The sequence below is a fragment of the Panthera leo genome, chromosome D2, assembly GCF_018350215.1.
Source record: "Panthera leo isolate Ple1 chromosome D2, P.leo_Ple1_pat1.1, whole genome shotgun sequence".
Classification (NCBI taxonomy): Eukaryota; Metazoa; Chordata; class Mammalia; order Carnivora; family Felidae; genus Panthera; species Panthera leo.
Genome location: NC_056689.1, coordinates 54,336,843 through 54,354,929, shown reverse-complemented (window position 1 = coordinate 54,354,929; position 18,087 = coordinate 54,336,843). Strand labels below are relative to the sequence as shown.

At 48.3% G+C, this 18,087-nt stretch overlaps 1 protein-coding gene across 19 annotated transcripts in view; it reads left to right on the top strand.

The window, feature by feature from the left end:
- The window catches only part of SORBS1 (sorbin and SH3 domain containing 1), a 145,871-nt gene that overhangs the window by 50,896 nt on the left and 76,888 nt on the right, over positions 1-18,087 (top strand). For all 19 annotated transcript variants that reach the window (XM_042909202.1, XM_042909213.1, XM_042909203.1 and 16 more), the window contains 3 exons: positions 6,670-6,814; positions 10,681-10,710; positions 16,526-16,698. In XM_042909202.1, the coding sequence (XP_042765136.1) occupies positions 6,670-6,814; positions 10,681-10,710; positions 16,526-16,698 (348 nt within the window). The remainder of the gene's footprint in view (positions 1-6,669; positions 6,815-10,680; positions 10,711-16,525; positions 16,699-18,087) is intronic.

The window sequence follows — 18,087 nt, the reverse complement described above, 5'->3', positions numbered from 1 at the left end:
TAACCTGGTGGGGCAAGAGTGAACTCTAGTCTCTTTTTATAAGGACACTGATCCCATCATGGGGACCCCACCTTCATAACCCCATCTCCTCTCCTACTCACTCCACTTCCAAACACCATCACTTGGGGCTATGGGTTCATTATATGAACTTTGGGGGACATACACATTTAATCCATAACACAAGGAAAATAAACTTTCCTCATTTTATGGTCTAATTTCCACCGATTGCCAGATGGTTCTCATTGACATGAGGGTCATTCTGGAGATTTACTCCATTTCCTCTGCCCCACTGAGACCCAAGGAGGAGCTAGGGGCTGTATTGAGGGAAAGGGAATGAGATGTGACCTATACCTTCCTCTCAGCCTGGAACCAGAGCTTTGGGCTTAAGCCAGGAGTGTGAGGCTGGGCACCCACTGTGGGATTGTCTGTGCCCGGTGGTGGGCTGGATGGGAGTGGGGAAGGGGCCGGAATTTGAGGAACCAGGCACAGTCCAACTCATTAGGCAAATCAAGTGCTTCATTGCCTGGTCCCTTTGTTCTGTGTGCATCAAAAATGGGAGACTACATGCTTTTAATCTCATGCCTGTCTTCCTTCTCATAATTAGTTCCATCAGATTGTTTCCTCTGAGAAAAGAGCACATGTGGATTCTAAATCCTGAGCATTCTCTTCTTGGTGAGCTTTAATTGGTTACGCTTATGGAATTGAGCACTAAATCTCAGTGATTCAATTAAGACATCTGTCTCCTGTGAACACAAATAAGGACGATTCTTCCAATTCCCTATTTCCTAAGGGAAGAGAATGAAAGACATTCGAGTGCTTCAGTGAACTTAAACTTTTAGAGCTAAGGGCATGGAGAGGAAGATCTTTCAGGAAAGGTGTGGGGGCTCTGGGGCCTCTTGCCCTGGCCGTGAGCCCTCGGGCATCCTTCAGTCCGGAGGGCTAACAAGGGGTGCGGTCAGCCAAGGATGGCTGTCAGAGTGGCTTAGCACGTGGCCGCTCCTGGGCTGAGATGTAAGAGAAGCAGGCCTGCCTGTCCAGGTGAGTATGATTTAGTCCTTGACTTTACCCGGAGGAGAAATGTAGGGATCACAAGGACTCTAAGCTCAGGGTTTGCTTAAAGACATGTCAAGAATTGTTTTTCTTCCGATCATGTTACGCTATTTCTAATGGTCATCCTTCTTTCCATTTCCCATCCTCTTTCTTTCTTTGTTCCCCATTTTGATACTTTCTCTTGAAAATCATGCTGAAGGTTCTCTCTCCCCCTCGGCCTCCTCTCCCTAAAGGGGACCGCTTTGCATGGCAGCCCCCCACCATCCACAGTACCTCCAAGGACTCCCTCTACCTGAGCTCACCCAAGCCTTACGTCCCCCTCAGCACCCCCAGCCAACAGAGCCCCTCACGACCCCAGCCCGTCTCCATCTCCCTGGCAGCCAGATGCGCTGCCAAAGGCGTGGTGCATCCTGGGCCCTTGCTTCCTGGTTCCACGTTCCCCAGTGCTTCCTCCCAACCCCGGCACCACTGTGTGGCCACCAGGACGGTTTACAGTGAGAATGTGAGCTCTAACCCACGTCATAAGGCAGTTGGGAATAAAAAGGTCAGCAGCTTATATGTACCTTGTTTATCCAATAACATTTGCCGGGTGGCAGCGCAAAGCTCCTCTTGTGTTGCACCTGACCCAGCCACGGGCACTCCCTTGGAAGCTGCAGGCGCTCGCGCACAGGCTCCCAGCCTTGTCTCCCACGCGGCCGGCACGGGAAAGCCACCCTCTGCTCCTCCTGGCCCTCCCAAGCTATTCTTTGACATCCGTAAAGATGCCACCGTCCGGGGCGAGAGTCCTTCCCTGTGCACTCGGCCTCCGTTCCCGGACGCGGTGAGACCACCTGTGCTAGGCCCCCAGCTTTCCTCTGCTCCCGAAAACCGGAAGAGAAAAGAACCTTACCTTTTGCAGCCGTGTTATCCAGCCAAGGCAAGGAATTAGACATGTGTGTGTGTCTTCTACACCATCTCTTTCGAAACTCCTGCAAAGCAGCTCCCTTGTTTTCTGGGCTGCCCTCCCCTCCCTTTCCTCGTCTACACCGCTGCAGCTTGAATCCCGAATTCTTCTCTCTAAACACCTCGGCACAGTCCTCTCTGTCCCCCTCTCTCTTTTCTGGTAATATGTAAGTATGCTGGAGTGTGGGATCCATAGACTAACAACATGGTGAGATATGGAATGTTTATATCTTTTCACAAGGTGCCAAAGAAATTGTATTGACTCCCAAGCTTTTGGGCTCTGCAAGCAGTTTGGGGGCTAAACACAGCCTGCCTGCCTGCCTGTTCTGTTCTCTGTCTCTGTCTGTCTCTGTCTCTGTCTCTGTCTCTGTCTCTCTCTCTCTCTCTCAAGTGTTAAAAGGATTCAAAAATAGAAGGATGGAGAGTAAACTTGGATGGGGTTCCCTCTGTGTCACGGAGTGTCAGGAGGCCAGCTGGCTAGTACGGACGGTCTCATGTACTCTGGAGAACGGGCACCGATTAAATATTTCTCAGAGTACATCACTGCATGTCCAGTCTCAACTGTTTAAATATGGAATTCCTTCTTCCCTGCCGTGCCCCTTTACGTAACGACCCCCTTATTTCCTACAGGATGCCACTCTCTCCAGTTCAGCCCAGCCTGAGATAATAGTTGTCCCTCTCTACCTGGTTAATACTGACAGAGGGCAAGAAGGCACTGCCAGAACTCCAGCATCTCTGGGGCCTCTTGGCCCCCCAAGCCCGGCGACCACCCCTGCCGGCTCACCTCTGACCTTCCCGACCCTAGATGATTTCATTCCCCCTCGTCTGCAGAGGCGACCCCACCACAGCCAGCCGGCCAGCGCTTCTGGCCCCCACCCCCCCGTTAGCCAGACCCCGCCATCCTTCTCACCACCTCCTCCGCTGGTCCCTCCGGTACCGGAGGACCTCCGCAGAGCCTCGGAGCCTGACCTCACGGGAGCTGTTTCAAGTACCGTAAGCTTGCTGGAACCCCCTCCTCAAAGCCTTCCTGAATGTCTGCTCCTGGCAGCGAAAAACCCCTTTCTCACTGAAGTGCTAAGTTCTGAGGGAAGTGTCCACCGCCACTGTGCTTGTGTGGTGACTGTTTGCTTTCCCCGGAGTGCATGCCTCCCGCGCGTGTTCATGGTTCTCCTGCAGCTGCTCACAGACCCCTCACGTCCCTCTTCCTGTCTGTCTTATTCGGAATGCACATCTTCCTGAAAGAACTCCGTTTCCCTCAGAGAACCTCTGTGGCCTTTCCTTTGGCTCGCGATGCTCTTGAGAGGCCAAGCAGATGTGGTGTTGGAGAGCTGAGGAGCCATGTGGGAAAGCCGATGGCCGATGGCCGGCAGGTTCCCCACCAGGGAACAGTGAGCCTCCAGGGCTTTTGTTGATTTAGCAAGTAAACAAACTCTTTTATATGCAGCGATGGCAGAGAATGGTTAAAAAAGAGAGAGAGAATGGAGTTTAATGGAGCAAATGGATCTAAAAGCCTTGCACAAACGTTGGGAGTTGGGACCGTTTTCTCCAAAGGCGTATAATTGCTGGGGCCCCTGACTGGAGGCTCCCAGGGGCCTTTGTGACACAACGTTGCTCCAGGAGTCGTGTGAAGGTAAAGAGCCCTGATACCTCAGGCCCCATCCTGTGAGGGACGAGTCCCCATTGTAGGTAGGAAAGCCCAAGTGGAAAAGCTGAATCAGGGTACCCAGTCTTTTCTCTCCTCAGGAGCTCTGGGAATCAAGAGAATCTGTGAGAACCTCAGAGTGAATTGTGAGATGGGGATGCATGGATCTACTCACAGGCCTGTGGGGTACAGTAGGACCAAGTATGTTAAACTTCTGTTATAGTGCTTCCCATGGAGAGAGCACTCAACTGTCAGCTACGTTGCCGAGGACTTGCCCTAGCAAGTGGGGGCCAGAGTTCTTAAAAGTAAGCTAGTGGCTAATTAGTTAACAGTTAATGAGCTCCTGCCGTGTTCTAGGCATCCTGCTAGATTCCATAGGTACAACTATGAACAGCGTGCAGCCCTTGCTTTCAAAGGGGTTTTTTGTGGATAGCATATTGGTTCTCAAGCTTAGCACACGTGAGATTACCTAAGAGGCAAGGAAGCTGGTTTAAATTGTCAATTCTAGATTATACTCCTAGAGTCCTGGAATAGGTCTGCAGAGGGGCCTAGGGCTCTGATTTGCTCAGGCACATCCCAGGGGTTCTGTTGCTGAGGGTCCTCGGACCACAGTGGGTCCTGTAATTGGCTGATGAAGGTAAATGTTCAGTAACATCCCTGTGGCTCATTGAAGCCCTGTGGCTTCAGTCTACGTGACTGATGCCAGTCATGTAGAAAGCAGGAGAACTTTTTTGGCTTATAGGAGAATTTATAGCCAGATATCAGGCACCCCAAAGCTGGGAATGGCTTCATCCTGGTCTAGGACTTCTTCTCCTATCTCTAGATGCAACACAATGCAGTTAGGTCAGGACTCAACTGAACATGGCCCAGGGGCTTTAGCTGTCCTTCTAGCTTTGAGCTTTGCAGCTCAAACCTGTTGGAGGAAAATGCTAGACTGTTCCTAATGCACTCCACTCACCCCAGTGCAGCTTACAGGTGAATTGAGAAGCTGCTCTTGTTATAGGTGGTATCGATATTCTTCCCTCTGGCACAGAATATTTCTTCTTGAGCAGCATATAAAGTGAGATATTTTTAGTGTCCTGGTATACAATTGTGAGTAGTTTTGTTGTATACTCTCAAATTTATCACCTTTATAGATCTAGATTTTCGTACTGAATTTTGTTTCAGGTATGCCAGGACAGATTAGTTAGGAGTTTCCTCGATTTCTCAAACCTGACTGATCAGCCTGATAAAGACTTGCAGGGGAGACTTCAGTTGGCCTGAGAACTTCTGGTTTGGCCCCGGGTAACAGGTGAAAAAGGAAACCGCTTGGGATCCTCTACTGAATGAGAATTGTCGAGAAGAACAGGAGCCCCTAGGGATGGTGGCCAAGCCACAAGTTGATATTTGCTCAGTTTCTGCAGCTATTTAAGAGTAAGAGGGAAGAAGAAAATTCATGTTAATTGATCCACATTCTTTTAGTCAATAGCCATTTTTGTGATGTTCCAGAAATAAGCCTCGTGGCACAGAATAATATTTGTGTAATACTAATGTTCAGGTGATCCATCCAGACACCACAGTAGGCATTTATACTTTAAAGAGCCATATGCATGATTTTTTTTGGTGTGTTTCTTGGGTGCATTATGGCCGAATTTTCATGAGTGTGTCATTTATCTTTATTAAATCACTTAGGAAGCAAATTAAGAGCAGAGTAATTTTTTTCTATTTTACAAATGAAAAAAAAATGGAGATGAAGCACTTTTGAACAAGATCATATTGTGCCTCTCGAGTCTTGGAAAGATTTTGTTCACTAAACTGAGCTGTTGCTCATAACTAACAGCTGCAACGTCAGGGCACTTTCCGAAGATTTGGAATGACCAAGCCAGTGTGATCCAGGAAGCCCCTACTGTGTGTCAGGAGCTGTCCCTGGTCCTGACACACTCTCTCTTGATGCTCACATGTTCTCTTGCTGCAGAAGTTGTTCAGAAACACCTTTGCTAATGGATGGCTCCAGTCATTCAGGTGGCATTTACCGAGCACCTACTGTCTGCAGGGTGTTGTGCTAGGTGCAGGCTGGGTGGGGCAAAAAAGAGGAAGGGAGGCATGGCTTTTGTCCTATGGGCACTTACAGAGAAGCTGATCTCTGGAGCATACTAATTGCTTTGAGCCATACTTTCATCTGGAGAGTAACGATCAAAGTCTTGTTTTTCGAACCCTTTTAAGAATGATGTTCTGGCTAGAGGTCTGCAAATTCCAAACTAGAAACTTGGCAAGATTTATAGATGTGATAGAGGAAACTGCCTACATATCCTTACTGCATTTCGAGGTCTTATTTTCCTGTCTTTAAGAAAGACTGGCATTATTCCCATCATGCAAATTATAACGTTAGTAGTAATGGGTTTATTGGTTTTTAGACCTCAGGTTTTTGAAGTCAGGATTTTCATAAGTCTTTACGACTTCAGAGATCTCTGTCACTCAACACTGCAGTGAAAAACAATGTCAGGATAGGACCGGAAAATATCCCAATCTCAGAAACAAATGCTAGTGAAGTTGTTGAGTGATGCAAATAATAAGAGTAGCTTTCTAAGAGTACCGATACTTAACTCCTCCTCATTCTTACATCGATGGCTCCTTGTGCTCGCATTGTCTCATGTTTCTTTAGACAAGTGTACTAAACTTTCCTGATTTTTCCCTTAAACCAGCTCTTGTTCTCCGATCACATTTGGAATTGCATGAGTCTTGCATGTTGTTCTACTTTGTTTTGAATTTCCTTTTTCAGTAACCGGATTGATCCACAGTTATTACCAGGTGAAAATAATGAATGATGTGGCTGAGAATTCCAGTAACACTCACCTTCCCTCTCTACCCTTACTAACACCAACAAAGAGACTAAGCATTCCAGCTTATACTTCTAACTGGAATTAGTGATGTCTCATTGATTACATTTCTTTCTGTAATTAAGGTCCTTGTAAAGCTTTAAATTTCTGCTTTTTAAAAAGCATCAACATTAGGTTTCATGTACTTACAGTTGGTTACAGTGTTTGTTTTCTTTTCAGGATTCAGGCCCTCTACTGAATGAAGTTTCTTCATCCCATGCTGGAACGGATTCCCAAATCTCTGCACCAGTTAGCAAACCATCATCTGCCTACCCCTCTACGACAATTGTCAATCCTACTATTGTGCTCTTGCAACACAATCGAGGTAAGAGAGCTTCAGAGAACCCCTCCCCCAGCTCACTGGCATCAACATAGCTGTTCTGTGACTTCAGGGGCAAGAATTCTGCCATTCCACAGAAATTTTCATAAACCCCATCCTTCTCCGAGGTCATCTGCCCTAGTCTTCTCCCTCCTGTGACCCACAGGGTAGACCACAGCAGGGAGGTAGGCCCCTGATTTGGCATGATGTTGGGCATCTGCGTAAGTAAGCTGGTGTAGTATGTGTTCCACACGTTGGGTGTTCACAGTTGCCTTCAGATGATTCCACCAAAAAGAAAGAAAAGACAGAAGGGAAAAAGTCTGTGCGCCTTAACTCTTCATCATGAGATACCAAATCAGAGCTTCGCCTAGAAAATCTGGGTACAGTAATACTTCTTGTAATAAGTCATGTAGTTCTTTGACATCATGAATTTTCTAGAAAGCAAAATTTTGAGTACCAAAACTTAAAAACAAAAGAAAGCATAATGGGTGGAAACCTTTCTAAAATGTCAAACATGTTTTGGGGCCTCTAAAACAGGCTACTGGACTTTCTCTTTGTGACTCACCGGCCTTGATTCTTGCCAGCAGTTAATGCTCTTGGCTGTCATTCAGTGCACCCTCTGGGGACATGAGGCTCACGTGGCCCCTTAGAGCTCTGCTGCGGGTTTCCATGTGTGTTTTCTATAGTTTCTCGTACTGCTTCTGGTTGGCCCTTCCCCTTCTCTGAAGGGGCATCTTAGGTGAAGCCGAAGTGCTCTGAGGTAATAATTGTATATGTCGACCTTTCTGCTTTAAAACTTCAGAAGATGATGCTAAGTAAAGTCCCACGTTTTAACTTGTTGGAATTCAATAGAGGAATAAGCTTCCCCTTCACAAAAATCCTTTGCAGTGTGAAGTTGTGAAGCTGTTTCCTAGTGCAGAAAGGGCTGTCTAGTCTGAGTTTCATAGAACATGGAATGTTAATTATTTTATTCAGAGCTCAAAGCTGGGCACCCAGTCTTCCTTTTCTCAACTCCCTACTTGCCTGCTGCTCGCCCCATCCCCCACATAACTTGGATGAGAATGGAACTGGAGTCTATTTTTAATTGTTTTCCATGTTAAATGGAGTTTTCTGTTTCCTGCTTCTAACTTGTAAAACAGATGAATGAAACATTTTTTCTCACTTAAAATCTTCCCACTTGAATCTTAAGTAGTTATTTTAGTTATCTTATTTTTTTTTTCATTATGTGTGGCCTCCAGATTAACTGTCCTCCATGAATCTGTGTTCTTCCAAAGGTGATAAGGGTCCCAACCCCCACCCTAAACTATATAAAAGACCCCATTCTCCTTTCAGCAGGGTCATACCCCCTACTGGCAATGGCTTTCTCTGCCCAGACACTGTCCATCATGCAGGACAAAGTGAAATTTTGATTCTCTGTGAACTTCTTTATGATTCATCTTTAAAAAAAAAAAAAAATCCAGTCAAACAGAAGTAAGTTTGTTCCCGGAAGGAGAGGCAGTTTCTCTAAAAATGGGATTTATTCCCAAGGCAACTTGGTTTTTGGGAAATGCCAAAAGTAATGTCAGCCGCTTCCACGACGTCCCTCTGATGACACCTAGTGAGACATCTTTGGGCACAGAAATGCCCAATTCTTTTTTGTTTCTTTGAGCAAACAGATTCCTCTTATTTGCCCAAATGTCTTTGCTTCTTGCCTTTCTCTTTTGTCCAGCCTTGCCCTTTGGGTTTAGAGATCAGATTCGTGCTGCCTGAATCACACATCCTTCAGAAAAAGGATACAAGTACGTTAGGGGGTTTTTTTGGAATAAAAAGTAGCCTGTCATGAAGAGCAAACCATATGTTCCCTAAGGAGGTGGAGCACCAAGAGTGGAGGAGAATGGGAACACCTAGCTTCGGATTCCTGATTGTCCGTGGGGAGTAGGTCGTGCGTTTCAGGCCTTGCTTTGCAATTTACCCGGCCTGGCAGCAGTGCTGGTAGACGGTAGCCATGAAAACAGTTTCTTCACTATTGCAGAGTCTCCTGAGAGAATGATAACTTTACTCTACTTCTGGAATTCTAGTTTAGTCATCCTAAAAAAGGCTTACTTTTTTCTTGCCTAGACAGCCCCAGGGCACAGTGTGACAATAACCCTCTCTCTCCAAACCAGGCCCCCCGGTTGCAGACAAATGGGGGGCAGGGGGCACTGCACGTCTAGCCCAGCGCTAACGGCCACGCACAACACGGCTCCTCGCCCCTCTCCTCGGCTTTCACACCACACATCTGAGGGCAGATCACTTAAAATCAGTCTGGAGGGAGAATTCGAACCAGAAAACTCAGGACTGAAGAGGCACGTGGATCTCCTAGCTCAGAACTTCTCGGTCTTTAATGTGTACCGTCTTGAGAGGACACACTTGCGGATCCAGATTCAGGAGGTCTGAGGCAGGGCTGAGATTCTGCATTTTTTTCAGCAACTTGCAAGGCACATCGATGTCGCTGGTCCACGGACCACGTCGGAGAGCGAGAGTTGCCGTGGTTCCCAGACTCTGGATCTCATGGTCACATGAAGCGGTCTGGGAACTAGCCCAGGGTTGCTAATTTCTAACTTTGGTAAATAACACCCCTGAAGAACAACTGCTGTTATCCGTATCACATGTCATTCTCTAAAAGAAAGGCCATTTCATATCTCAGAAGTAGCGACGACATAGTCTTGGAAAAGTTGAATAAATTTGATTTTGCGTAGTAAGAAAGGCCTTGCCTCTAGCTGGCAGACTGGAGCTTGAGAGCCATAGATCCGGTGGGCACTTTGATGTGACGGATGAGGAAACAGGCTGAGAGCTGACGTGATTGGCCAGTAGCCTCCAGCAAGCTGCTGGCAGTGCTGAGCCTGGAGCTCTTTTGGGCTCCTGTTGTCCGGCTGATGTGAACTATGTCCACATCCAGAGGTGGACAGGCTGTTCCACAGGCTGAGCGAGGCCCTGCTGCTCTGTTTACTTCTTGCCCACATGGATTCTGGAGGGAGGGTGAGGCCGTAGCCAAGGCGGATGATGACAGCACCCAGGGGCTGGCAGGCGCTCTATTTTTATCTGTGTGGCTGCTTATATTTAGCAGCTTTGGAAGGTAAAGGTCATTTTTGTGCTTATCCCATAGCACGTACACACAGAACTCTCCAGAGGAGATATTGGCCTCCCCTCCCCACAAGTGCCCGGGAGGGTGAGGAACCGATAGACCTTCCATGTTAGGGAACAGCGATGGCCCGGCCATCGTGGTTGGAAAGAACCCTGGACTAGGAGTTGGGGGTCAAGGTTCTAGGCCCTGCTCTGATTTTCAGTGTCATCATGGGTAGTTTGTGCTGATTTTCTGAGACGTCTCAACCCACCTGACCTACCTGCTAGAGTTGTTGCAAAGATTAAAAGTGTTAACATGTGTGAAAGCTCTTAACACAATGTCTGGCATTTGGCAAAGCTCTCAGGAGACGGTAGCTGCTTTGGTTATGATTACAATTACATTCCCTCCAAACGTAGTAGGACTGGGGTCTTTATAGGGTCCTGGTCCCTTGAAACCAGAGGAGTTGGGAGGGTCTCTTTCCATGATCAGATCACCTTGAAACCAGACATAACAACCAGAAGGCAGTGACTATTCCCTGAATCTTGGTGCAAATGTAGGAGGGTGGGCTGGGGGGGGTGAGGAGGTGGGACTAGGACACACCACGCCTGGATAAGAAAGCTGTGTTAATGCCCCTGCATTCAGCTGGATGTGGTGACTATGCAACATTTGACATCTAAGCCCAGGGACAGTTAGGGTGCCAATTTGGGGATGCTCACGAATTCTGGAGTGACTTCCCGGTCTTGCCTTGTCTGTGTAAATCTCATGATGTGTGTCCTTTCTCTTACCACAGAACAGCAGAAACGACTCAGTAGCCTTTCAGGTAGGTACCAAGTACTTATTTACATGCTAACACCTTTGATGTGTGCGCAGCATAGTCTGAGGAGCCCCTCTGCTATGCTGGGGACTCTGCTGCTGGACCACAAGGATGGTGAAAGCAGGCATGGTCCTGCCGCCTGCGGGCTAGTGGGAGCACACCCAATGGGTGACCCTAACCAGTACACCTGTTCGGTGCAGCTGTGATATGTGTCTTGATGGTAAGAACAGGGTACTCTGAATAAAAAGAACAAGGAGTTGTACCTTAGCACATTCATGAGAGCATTCATGGCAGGCCTTGCTGAAGAAGTCACCTTTCTGTTTGCTTCTATTCCTCTTCTAGGATGTGACAGGTCAGGGTTAGGAAATGTGGGCAAGTTCTTTTATTTGGGGGCAGCAAGCCCAGGTGCCAGTAAATGACCCTGCATGATGGACCTGGGTGAGAAACTCCAGACCAGCAGTGCCTGGAAGAGGGTGTGAGGACTGCTTCCTGAACTTGGGCAGGCATCAGAATCTCCTGGAGAGCTAGTCAAAACCCCAATTCCAGGCCACAGCTCCAGAGATTTGGATCTAATGCATATGGGTGAGAACTTACATTTTAACAGGTTCCCCAGTGATGCTGATGCTGCCCTGTGTACTGACCACACTTGGGCATCGCATTTCATCAGGAACTGACAGTGCTGGGCATGTATCTGACAGATCATCAGATGTCAGGGCTCATCCCGATAAAGCATGCAGCACTGAGGCAAGGCCAGGTGTGGAGGGAACAAACGCACAGCCAAACCTGTGAGGAAACCCAGGAATGGAAAGGTTTTACCATCTCCTTGTGGCTTTCTGCTTTGAGTCCTGGTTCTACTGCTTCCCGTTGGCAGAGCCTTAGGTTCCTAATGATCTAAGATGTGAGTTACTGTTATCAGTAGGCACCTCCATTGATTCGTTCGTCATTTTATTGAGTGCCTGCTTTGTATCAGGCCCTAAGCCAGGCTCGGTGGCCATGACTGGGCCCTTGAGCAGCCCGTGGTGTGCTGTGATGGTTCATAACCTTATTTTTGGTGATGGACTCATTTGGAGAATCTAATAAAGGCAGTAGATGCATTTCTAGAAAAAGCCACACGTGTCAAACGTGCATGTGGTGGATTGGTAGATACTTGTGAATCGGGGCGGGAATCCCTGATCTGGTGGGCACACACAAGCCACCGTTTTCTGAGCAGCTGCGTCACGATTTCTGTGTTCTTTCATGCTACTGCTGCCCTTGTGATCCGTGGAGAGCCTGGTGGGGAGAACATGGGCTTCTCACACCCTCTCAGCTTTATCGGGACTTGGCCCCAGGACCAGGACAGGCCATGGTTGAGCACAAGGTGCCCTTCGCTGCCCCCTCCTGACTTGCCACACTGACTCACTTCACTCCCTGGCCCCAGCCCAGGTTGCTGAGAACAGGGTGGCTCTGAAACAAAGGTAGCTCCTGTGAAGGAACGCCTTCTTGCCTTTGGGATTGGAAAGGAGCATGGAGTAGATGAAAAAGGTGCTCAGACACAAGTTAGGAGACCCAGAGTTTGGTCCTGGCTCTTTCCTCTTACAACTGTGTGTCCCTGGGTAAATGACTTTACCTCTCTGAGCCACAGCTTCCTCATGTGGGAAATGGGGATGATAATCCTTGTCCTTGCCTCAAAGAGGTGTAAGGATCACGTGTGACAGGAAGGGGGGTATGCCTTGCACACTGGAAAGTGCTCTGTAATGTTAGGGCTTCTCCACCAGGCTGGCAGGCTCAGGCCACTTCCTTGGCTCCAAAATGAGCCTAATGTTTCCATCTTCCTTGAGTTTTGGGACAGAGCCACTAATGGTATTTGATAGAGTGGGACATAAAGTAAGTGCACACTAAATGTTCGTTTTTGTTTAAAAAAAAAAAAAGGCACCCTTTTGTTCAGAAGCCCTTGATGGAGAGAAGGCTGGCTGGGCTGACTCCAGTCACTGACTCCATCAGTGAGGCTTTGCCCATCATACCTGTGGTGATGGCACATGGAGGGCCGCCCATCTCTCCCACTGTCCTTAATGGGTTTTTATTGAGCCTTTATGGGGCTTCTTGTTCAGTGAGATGCACTCGGGATTGAGTCCCACATGGTGTTTAGCCACCTCAAGTTCGTGGTCCTCTTGGGCAGATGGAGAGGAAAACAGGTCAGGGCTGGAGCACAGGGGCTGATATACGTTCTCAGGGAGATGTCAGCATTGCTGTGGCTCTCACTCAAAATCTGTGGGTGTGAAGAAAAGGGAAGCTGCCCACAAACACAGAGGCCCTGTCCCAGGTTGTCAGCATTGTCACTTATTTAACGACCCTTTGCAGCACCTTCCTTTTGAAATCAGTATAAAACTAGAAAGAAATGCTCCTGGATGTCCTGTTGAGGGGGCAGTATTTGCCTATTAAGAAATACCAGCAAACCCTCATTGTAGATGTCAAAGGGTGGTCCTGTCACCTGCATGGTACAATGAAGTGTCACTTTGGGCTTTCACTATATATACTTAAAAAAGAAATTTTTTTTTTTGAGGCTGCAGTTCATCTCTCTGTACACTGAAATTCACTCAATCATGAATTGCATGATCACAAGCTTCTGAATTGAAATAATTCAGGGCTCATTTCTGTAGATATGAAGAACTCTGACAGCCTTGGAACAAGTCCATGAACTGTCAGCCTGAGTTTTGCAGTTAAGTGATTGTTGTTAGAGCCACCTGCCCTAACAATTAAAAAAAATTCTCTGGGCCTGAAAACCCTGAGAATGGCAAGTCTGTGCTCTGCTTCTGAAGAGAGGACATTGGAGCAAGGAGTGGGAGCATCTCCAAGCACCAGGTGAGACGGCTCAAAATCAGCCTCACCTGCTGCTTGGTGGTGACACTTAGGAAGGCTTTTCCAGGTGGGAGGAAAATGCTCAGCAGAGCCATTTCAGGGGTAGACTTTGGTAACTTGCAATCCCCCCTACACTGCCAGGCTTCCTGCCAAATTCTTGTCCCTCCCTTCTGGGAGCCTGAGAACTCACCCCATAAAGCCAGTCTGGTAGTAACATCCTTTAAAGCTCATGGTGATGATGTCAGGGATCACGTTTTCTGAAGCATTCACTAAGCTGAGTCTTGCACAGAAAGTTTAGAAACCGTTCTGTGGTCACAGAATGAGTACTTGGTTCAGAAGTTGGTTTATATACAAAATGGAATACTACTTGGCAGTGAGAAAGAATGAAATCTGACCTTTTGTAGCAACATGGATGGAACTGGAGAGTGTTATGCTAAGTGAAATAAGTCATACAGAGAAAGACAGATACCATATGTTTTCACTCTTATGTGGATCCTGAGAAACTTAACAGAAGACCGTGGGGGAGGGGAAGGGGAAAAAAAAAAAGAGAGAGAGGGAGAGAGCCAAGCCATAAGAGACTCTTAAAAACTGAGAATAAACTGAGGGTTGATGCGGAGTGGGAGGGGGGGCGGGTGGGTGATGGGCATTGAGGAGGGTACCTGTTGGGATGAGCCCTGGGTGTTGTATGGAAACCAATTTGACAATAAATTTCATATTTAAAAAAAAAAAAGAAAAAAGAAAAATCCAGGCAGTGTCGCTTTGTCGGGCAGGCAGGCTGTGAAGGTTGTAGAACCTGAGCCCAGCTGAAGCAACGTCACCCCTCCTCCACACCCCCCCTCCACACTCCCCCTCCTCCTCCACACCCCCCCCTCCTCCTCCACAACCCCCCCCTCCTCCTCCACAACCCCCCCCTCCTCCTCCACAACCCCCCCCTCCTCCTCCACACACGGTCATCTCTGACTTGGCTACAACTTTGCCTCTGCTCTCGGGTCCCTCCTTTTTACTGGATTTTAGTCTCGAGCCAGCACTCTGCACCTTTTCCTTTTCTAAAGATGAGAACCTCTCAGTCAGTAAACAGATCCTGACTCAGCATTTCCTAATGCCAGGGCACATCTCTGTCCCCATCAGTCTCACCTCATGGGTGTCACTGCTAGGACTTAGACACCAACTCCCCCCCCCCCCCCCCCCAGCTTAAACCTTTTTCTCCCTTAACCTCCTGACCTGTCTGGTTGCCACCTGCCATAGTCCATGCCTGTGTGCTGACTCCCTCACTAGCTACTTCCCTACTTCCTGCTTGCGTGTTCATCGCTTTTCCTGCAATTTGGCATCTACCACCGCTGCCCTCTGAAACTTGCTCCCACCGGGGATCCTGTGACTCTTCTGCTTTGTTGAACCCCCTTTCTATGTTCTGGTTTTTCTCCCTTAACCTCCTGACCTGTCTGGTTGCCACCTGCCATAGTCCATGCCTGTGTGCTGACTCCCTCACTAGCTACTTCCCTACTTCCTGCTTGTGTGTTCATCGCTTTTCCTGCAATCTGGCATCTACCACCGCTGCCCTCTGAAACTTGCTCCCACCGGGGATCCTGTGACTCTTCTGCTTTGTTGAACCCCCTTTCTATGTTCTGGTTTTTCTTCCTTCCTTTATGGGTTGAAGCCCTCACATCTCTGGCTTCAGCAACACCTCACTATTCCTTTCTGATTCATCTCCTCTCTGTCCCATAACTCCTGCATCCTTTGGGGGGTCCTTTTTGCTCTTCAGCACGTGATGTCAGCCCTTAACTCTGCCCGCACTTACCCCTCCATCTCCTGGACCTCAGCCATTGCTTTTATGCCGAGGGCTTGGGAATTGCACTCCTGCCAGGGCCCCTCACCGGGGCCCCGCTCCTCTATTTCTGCTTGGATGTCTCACTGTCAAAGTTACCATGCCTGAATGGAAACAGCCATCTCTCCCTGCCTTCCCCACCCCAGTCCCTTTACTAACTTCTGTTTGGATCAGTCCAGGCTCGAAACCTTGGTGCCATCTTTGAGGGAGGCAAGACAGGATATGGTTCAGAGAGAACTGCTGGAGTCAGGTGTCCCTAGTCCAAATCCCAACTTGGCCAGCTGTGTGACCTCGGGAAGGGTACTTTAACCTCTCTGTGCTTTGGCCCACTTAACTTTTTAAAAAATGGAGGGATAACAGTTTCTTCCTCATATAGTTATTGGGAGGATGAACTGAGGTAATGTATTTGAAGAATTTAGCACAGTACCTGGCACCTAATAAACTCAGAGTAGTTCAGAGTCCCCTTGCATTTCCTGATGGTGTTCCCTCTGCCTGGAACACCCTTCACTTCCCATCTGGCTGACTCCCTCTGAGAGGTCAGTCCGGAACCTCAGTTCCTCAGCTAAGTTGGATGCTGACTCTCAGCCCTGGTCATCCTGCATTCTCGTCCCTGGCTCCCTTGCCCTCTCTGCCCACGGGCCATCAGCTCCTTGAAGGCCCGCGCTCTGAGGGGTTCACCCTCATGGCCACAGGATATGTGCACGCATAGCCATAGTGCCTTCCTATGATAAGTGACGTGGCTTGGAATAACAGTATCAAAAGTAATTTTATAATCTGTAGACCACACGTGGTATGTTTATTAGCACTCTGTAACCTCTAGTCCTGAATCAAACTCTAATGTGCACTTAGCAACTTAAAGGCCAGATGGTAGATATTTCCATCTTCGCAGGCCATGCAGTTTCTGTTCGAGCTACTCAGCTCTGCCGTTGTAACTCAAAAGCATTCATAGATAATACATAATGAATGGGTGTGGCTATGTCCCAGTAGAACTTTACAAAAGCAGGTGACCAGGCCATAGTGTGCTGACCCACACTTTAAGTGAAACTCCTTCTGATTGGGAATTTGCAAATACACCCCTCCCCTCCCCCCAGCTGGATTGTTTGGGAGATTTTTGCTTCAGAGCCAGCAGAAGAGCTTCAGCTGACAGCTGTTTCTCACTTCCAGATCCTGTCTCAGAAAGAAGAGCGGGAGAGCAGGACTTGGCACCAGCCCAGGAAAAACCCAGCTCACCTGGAAGGGCTCCTGAAAAAAAGGCAAAGGATGACAGTAGACGGGTGGCCAAGAGCGCTCAGGACCTAAGCGATGTTTCCATGGATGAAGTGGGCATCCCACTCCGGGTACGAACACTGACCCAGATGTCTTCCGTAGGCTTCCTCTTACACCAGTGACCAGTGTGCACCTGGGTGCGTGTGAGCCCCCCTATGGTTTGCAAAGGCCTCATAAGGAAGTCCTCGCCACGGCCCGCCCTCCAAGCCTGCTGAGGGCCACAGAGCCTCCCAGAACTGTGTGCCAGCCTCCTGCCCCACCTCGGTCCTGAGTGCATGACCTCAGAGTGCAGTAGCTTTTCCCCAAAACATGTTAGTGTTAATAAGTCTCATGAGAAAAGGGTTTTGGGTTCATGGGACTATAGGTAAAGGAGAGTGGGGCAAAGGCAGAGCGGTTTCTCTGCAGCTGAACTTCTGAGAAGCTCCGGGCACATGGTGTTCAAGGGGAGATGTTGTGGGCATTGTTTCCAAGTCTCCCTTCTTTTGTCCATTGGAGCACACTCAGAAATTGTAGGTCCGGGATTACAGAACCCTGAAGAGAGTGTGGGGCTCAGGGTCCCTGGTAATGGGTTCAGGAAGACATTTCCCTGGATGAGAGATACCCCATCATCGGGGGTGAGCAAGAAACTAATGGAACCACAGAATGAATACAGGCTGCCCCAGATCTCCCCCTCTGTACTGGGGGGTGCCAGCCTTATGCAGGCCCTAAGGGATTCAATGGAAGCCTGACTTCTGAAGCTGGTTTAGAGGGAATCCCATTTTTTGCCATGGGCCCTTCAGAACACTGGCTGCGATGTTTCTCTACAGTTTCCATGTAATGAACGGACTGGATTTTGTTTCCCTTTGGGGGAAGCCAGTAGAAATGGCAGTGGGCTAAGCCTCAGAAGAGCTGTTGTCTGGCCCTAAGTAATAATAAGTATATAATAAATAATAATAGGTAGAAAGGGAATTGTGACAGTAATTGTGGCTACCGCTTGCTGAATGCACCATCTCATCATTCACGCTACGAGGTGAACGCTGATATAATTCCCATTTTATAGATGAGGAAACAGGGACTCAAGAGTGATTCCGGTCCTGGCCAGGATTGCACATCCTGTGGGCGAAGGAGCAGTCTCTCTGAATCCCATACCCATGCCCCCTAACCATCATGTGGGGCAGCCCTCCCACTCACCTTCTCACCAGCCCTGTGACCTTGGGCATCATTTCGACTTTGTACCTCATTTCCTCATCTGTAAAGTGGTAGTGAAAATATCTGACCTAACTACCTATCCGTCCCCTTCCTTGTTTTATATTTGTCTTAAAAACAGCCCAGCTTTGTGGTTAAGATGAAAACTCTCTGGCATTGGCTGCTAGAATTGGTTACATTTTAATGTATGTGTTCTAAATCTGGCCCTCTCCAAGGTGACTTAGCTTACTCTGCTACAGAATAACCTGAAATGGGTGGGGGCTTGGCCTGATACA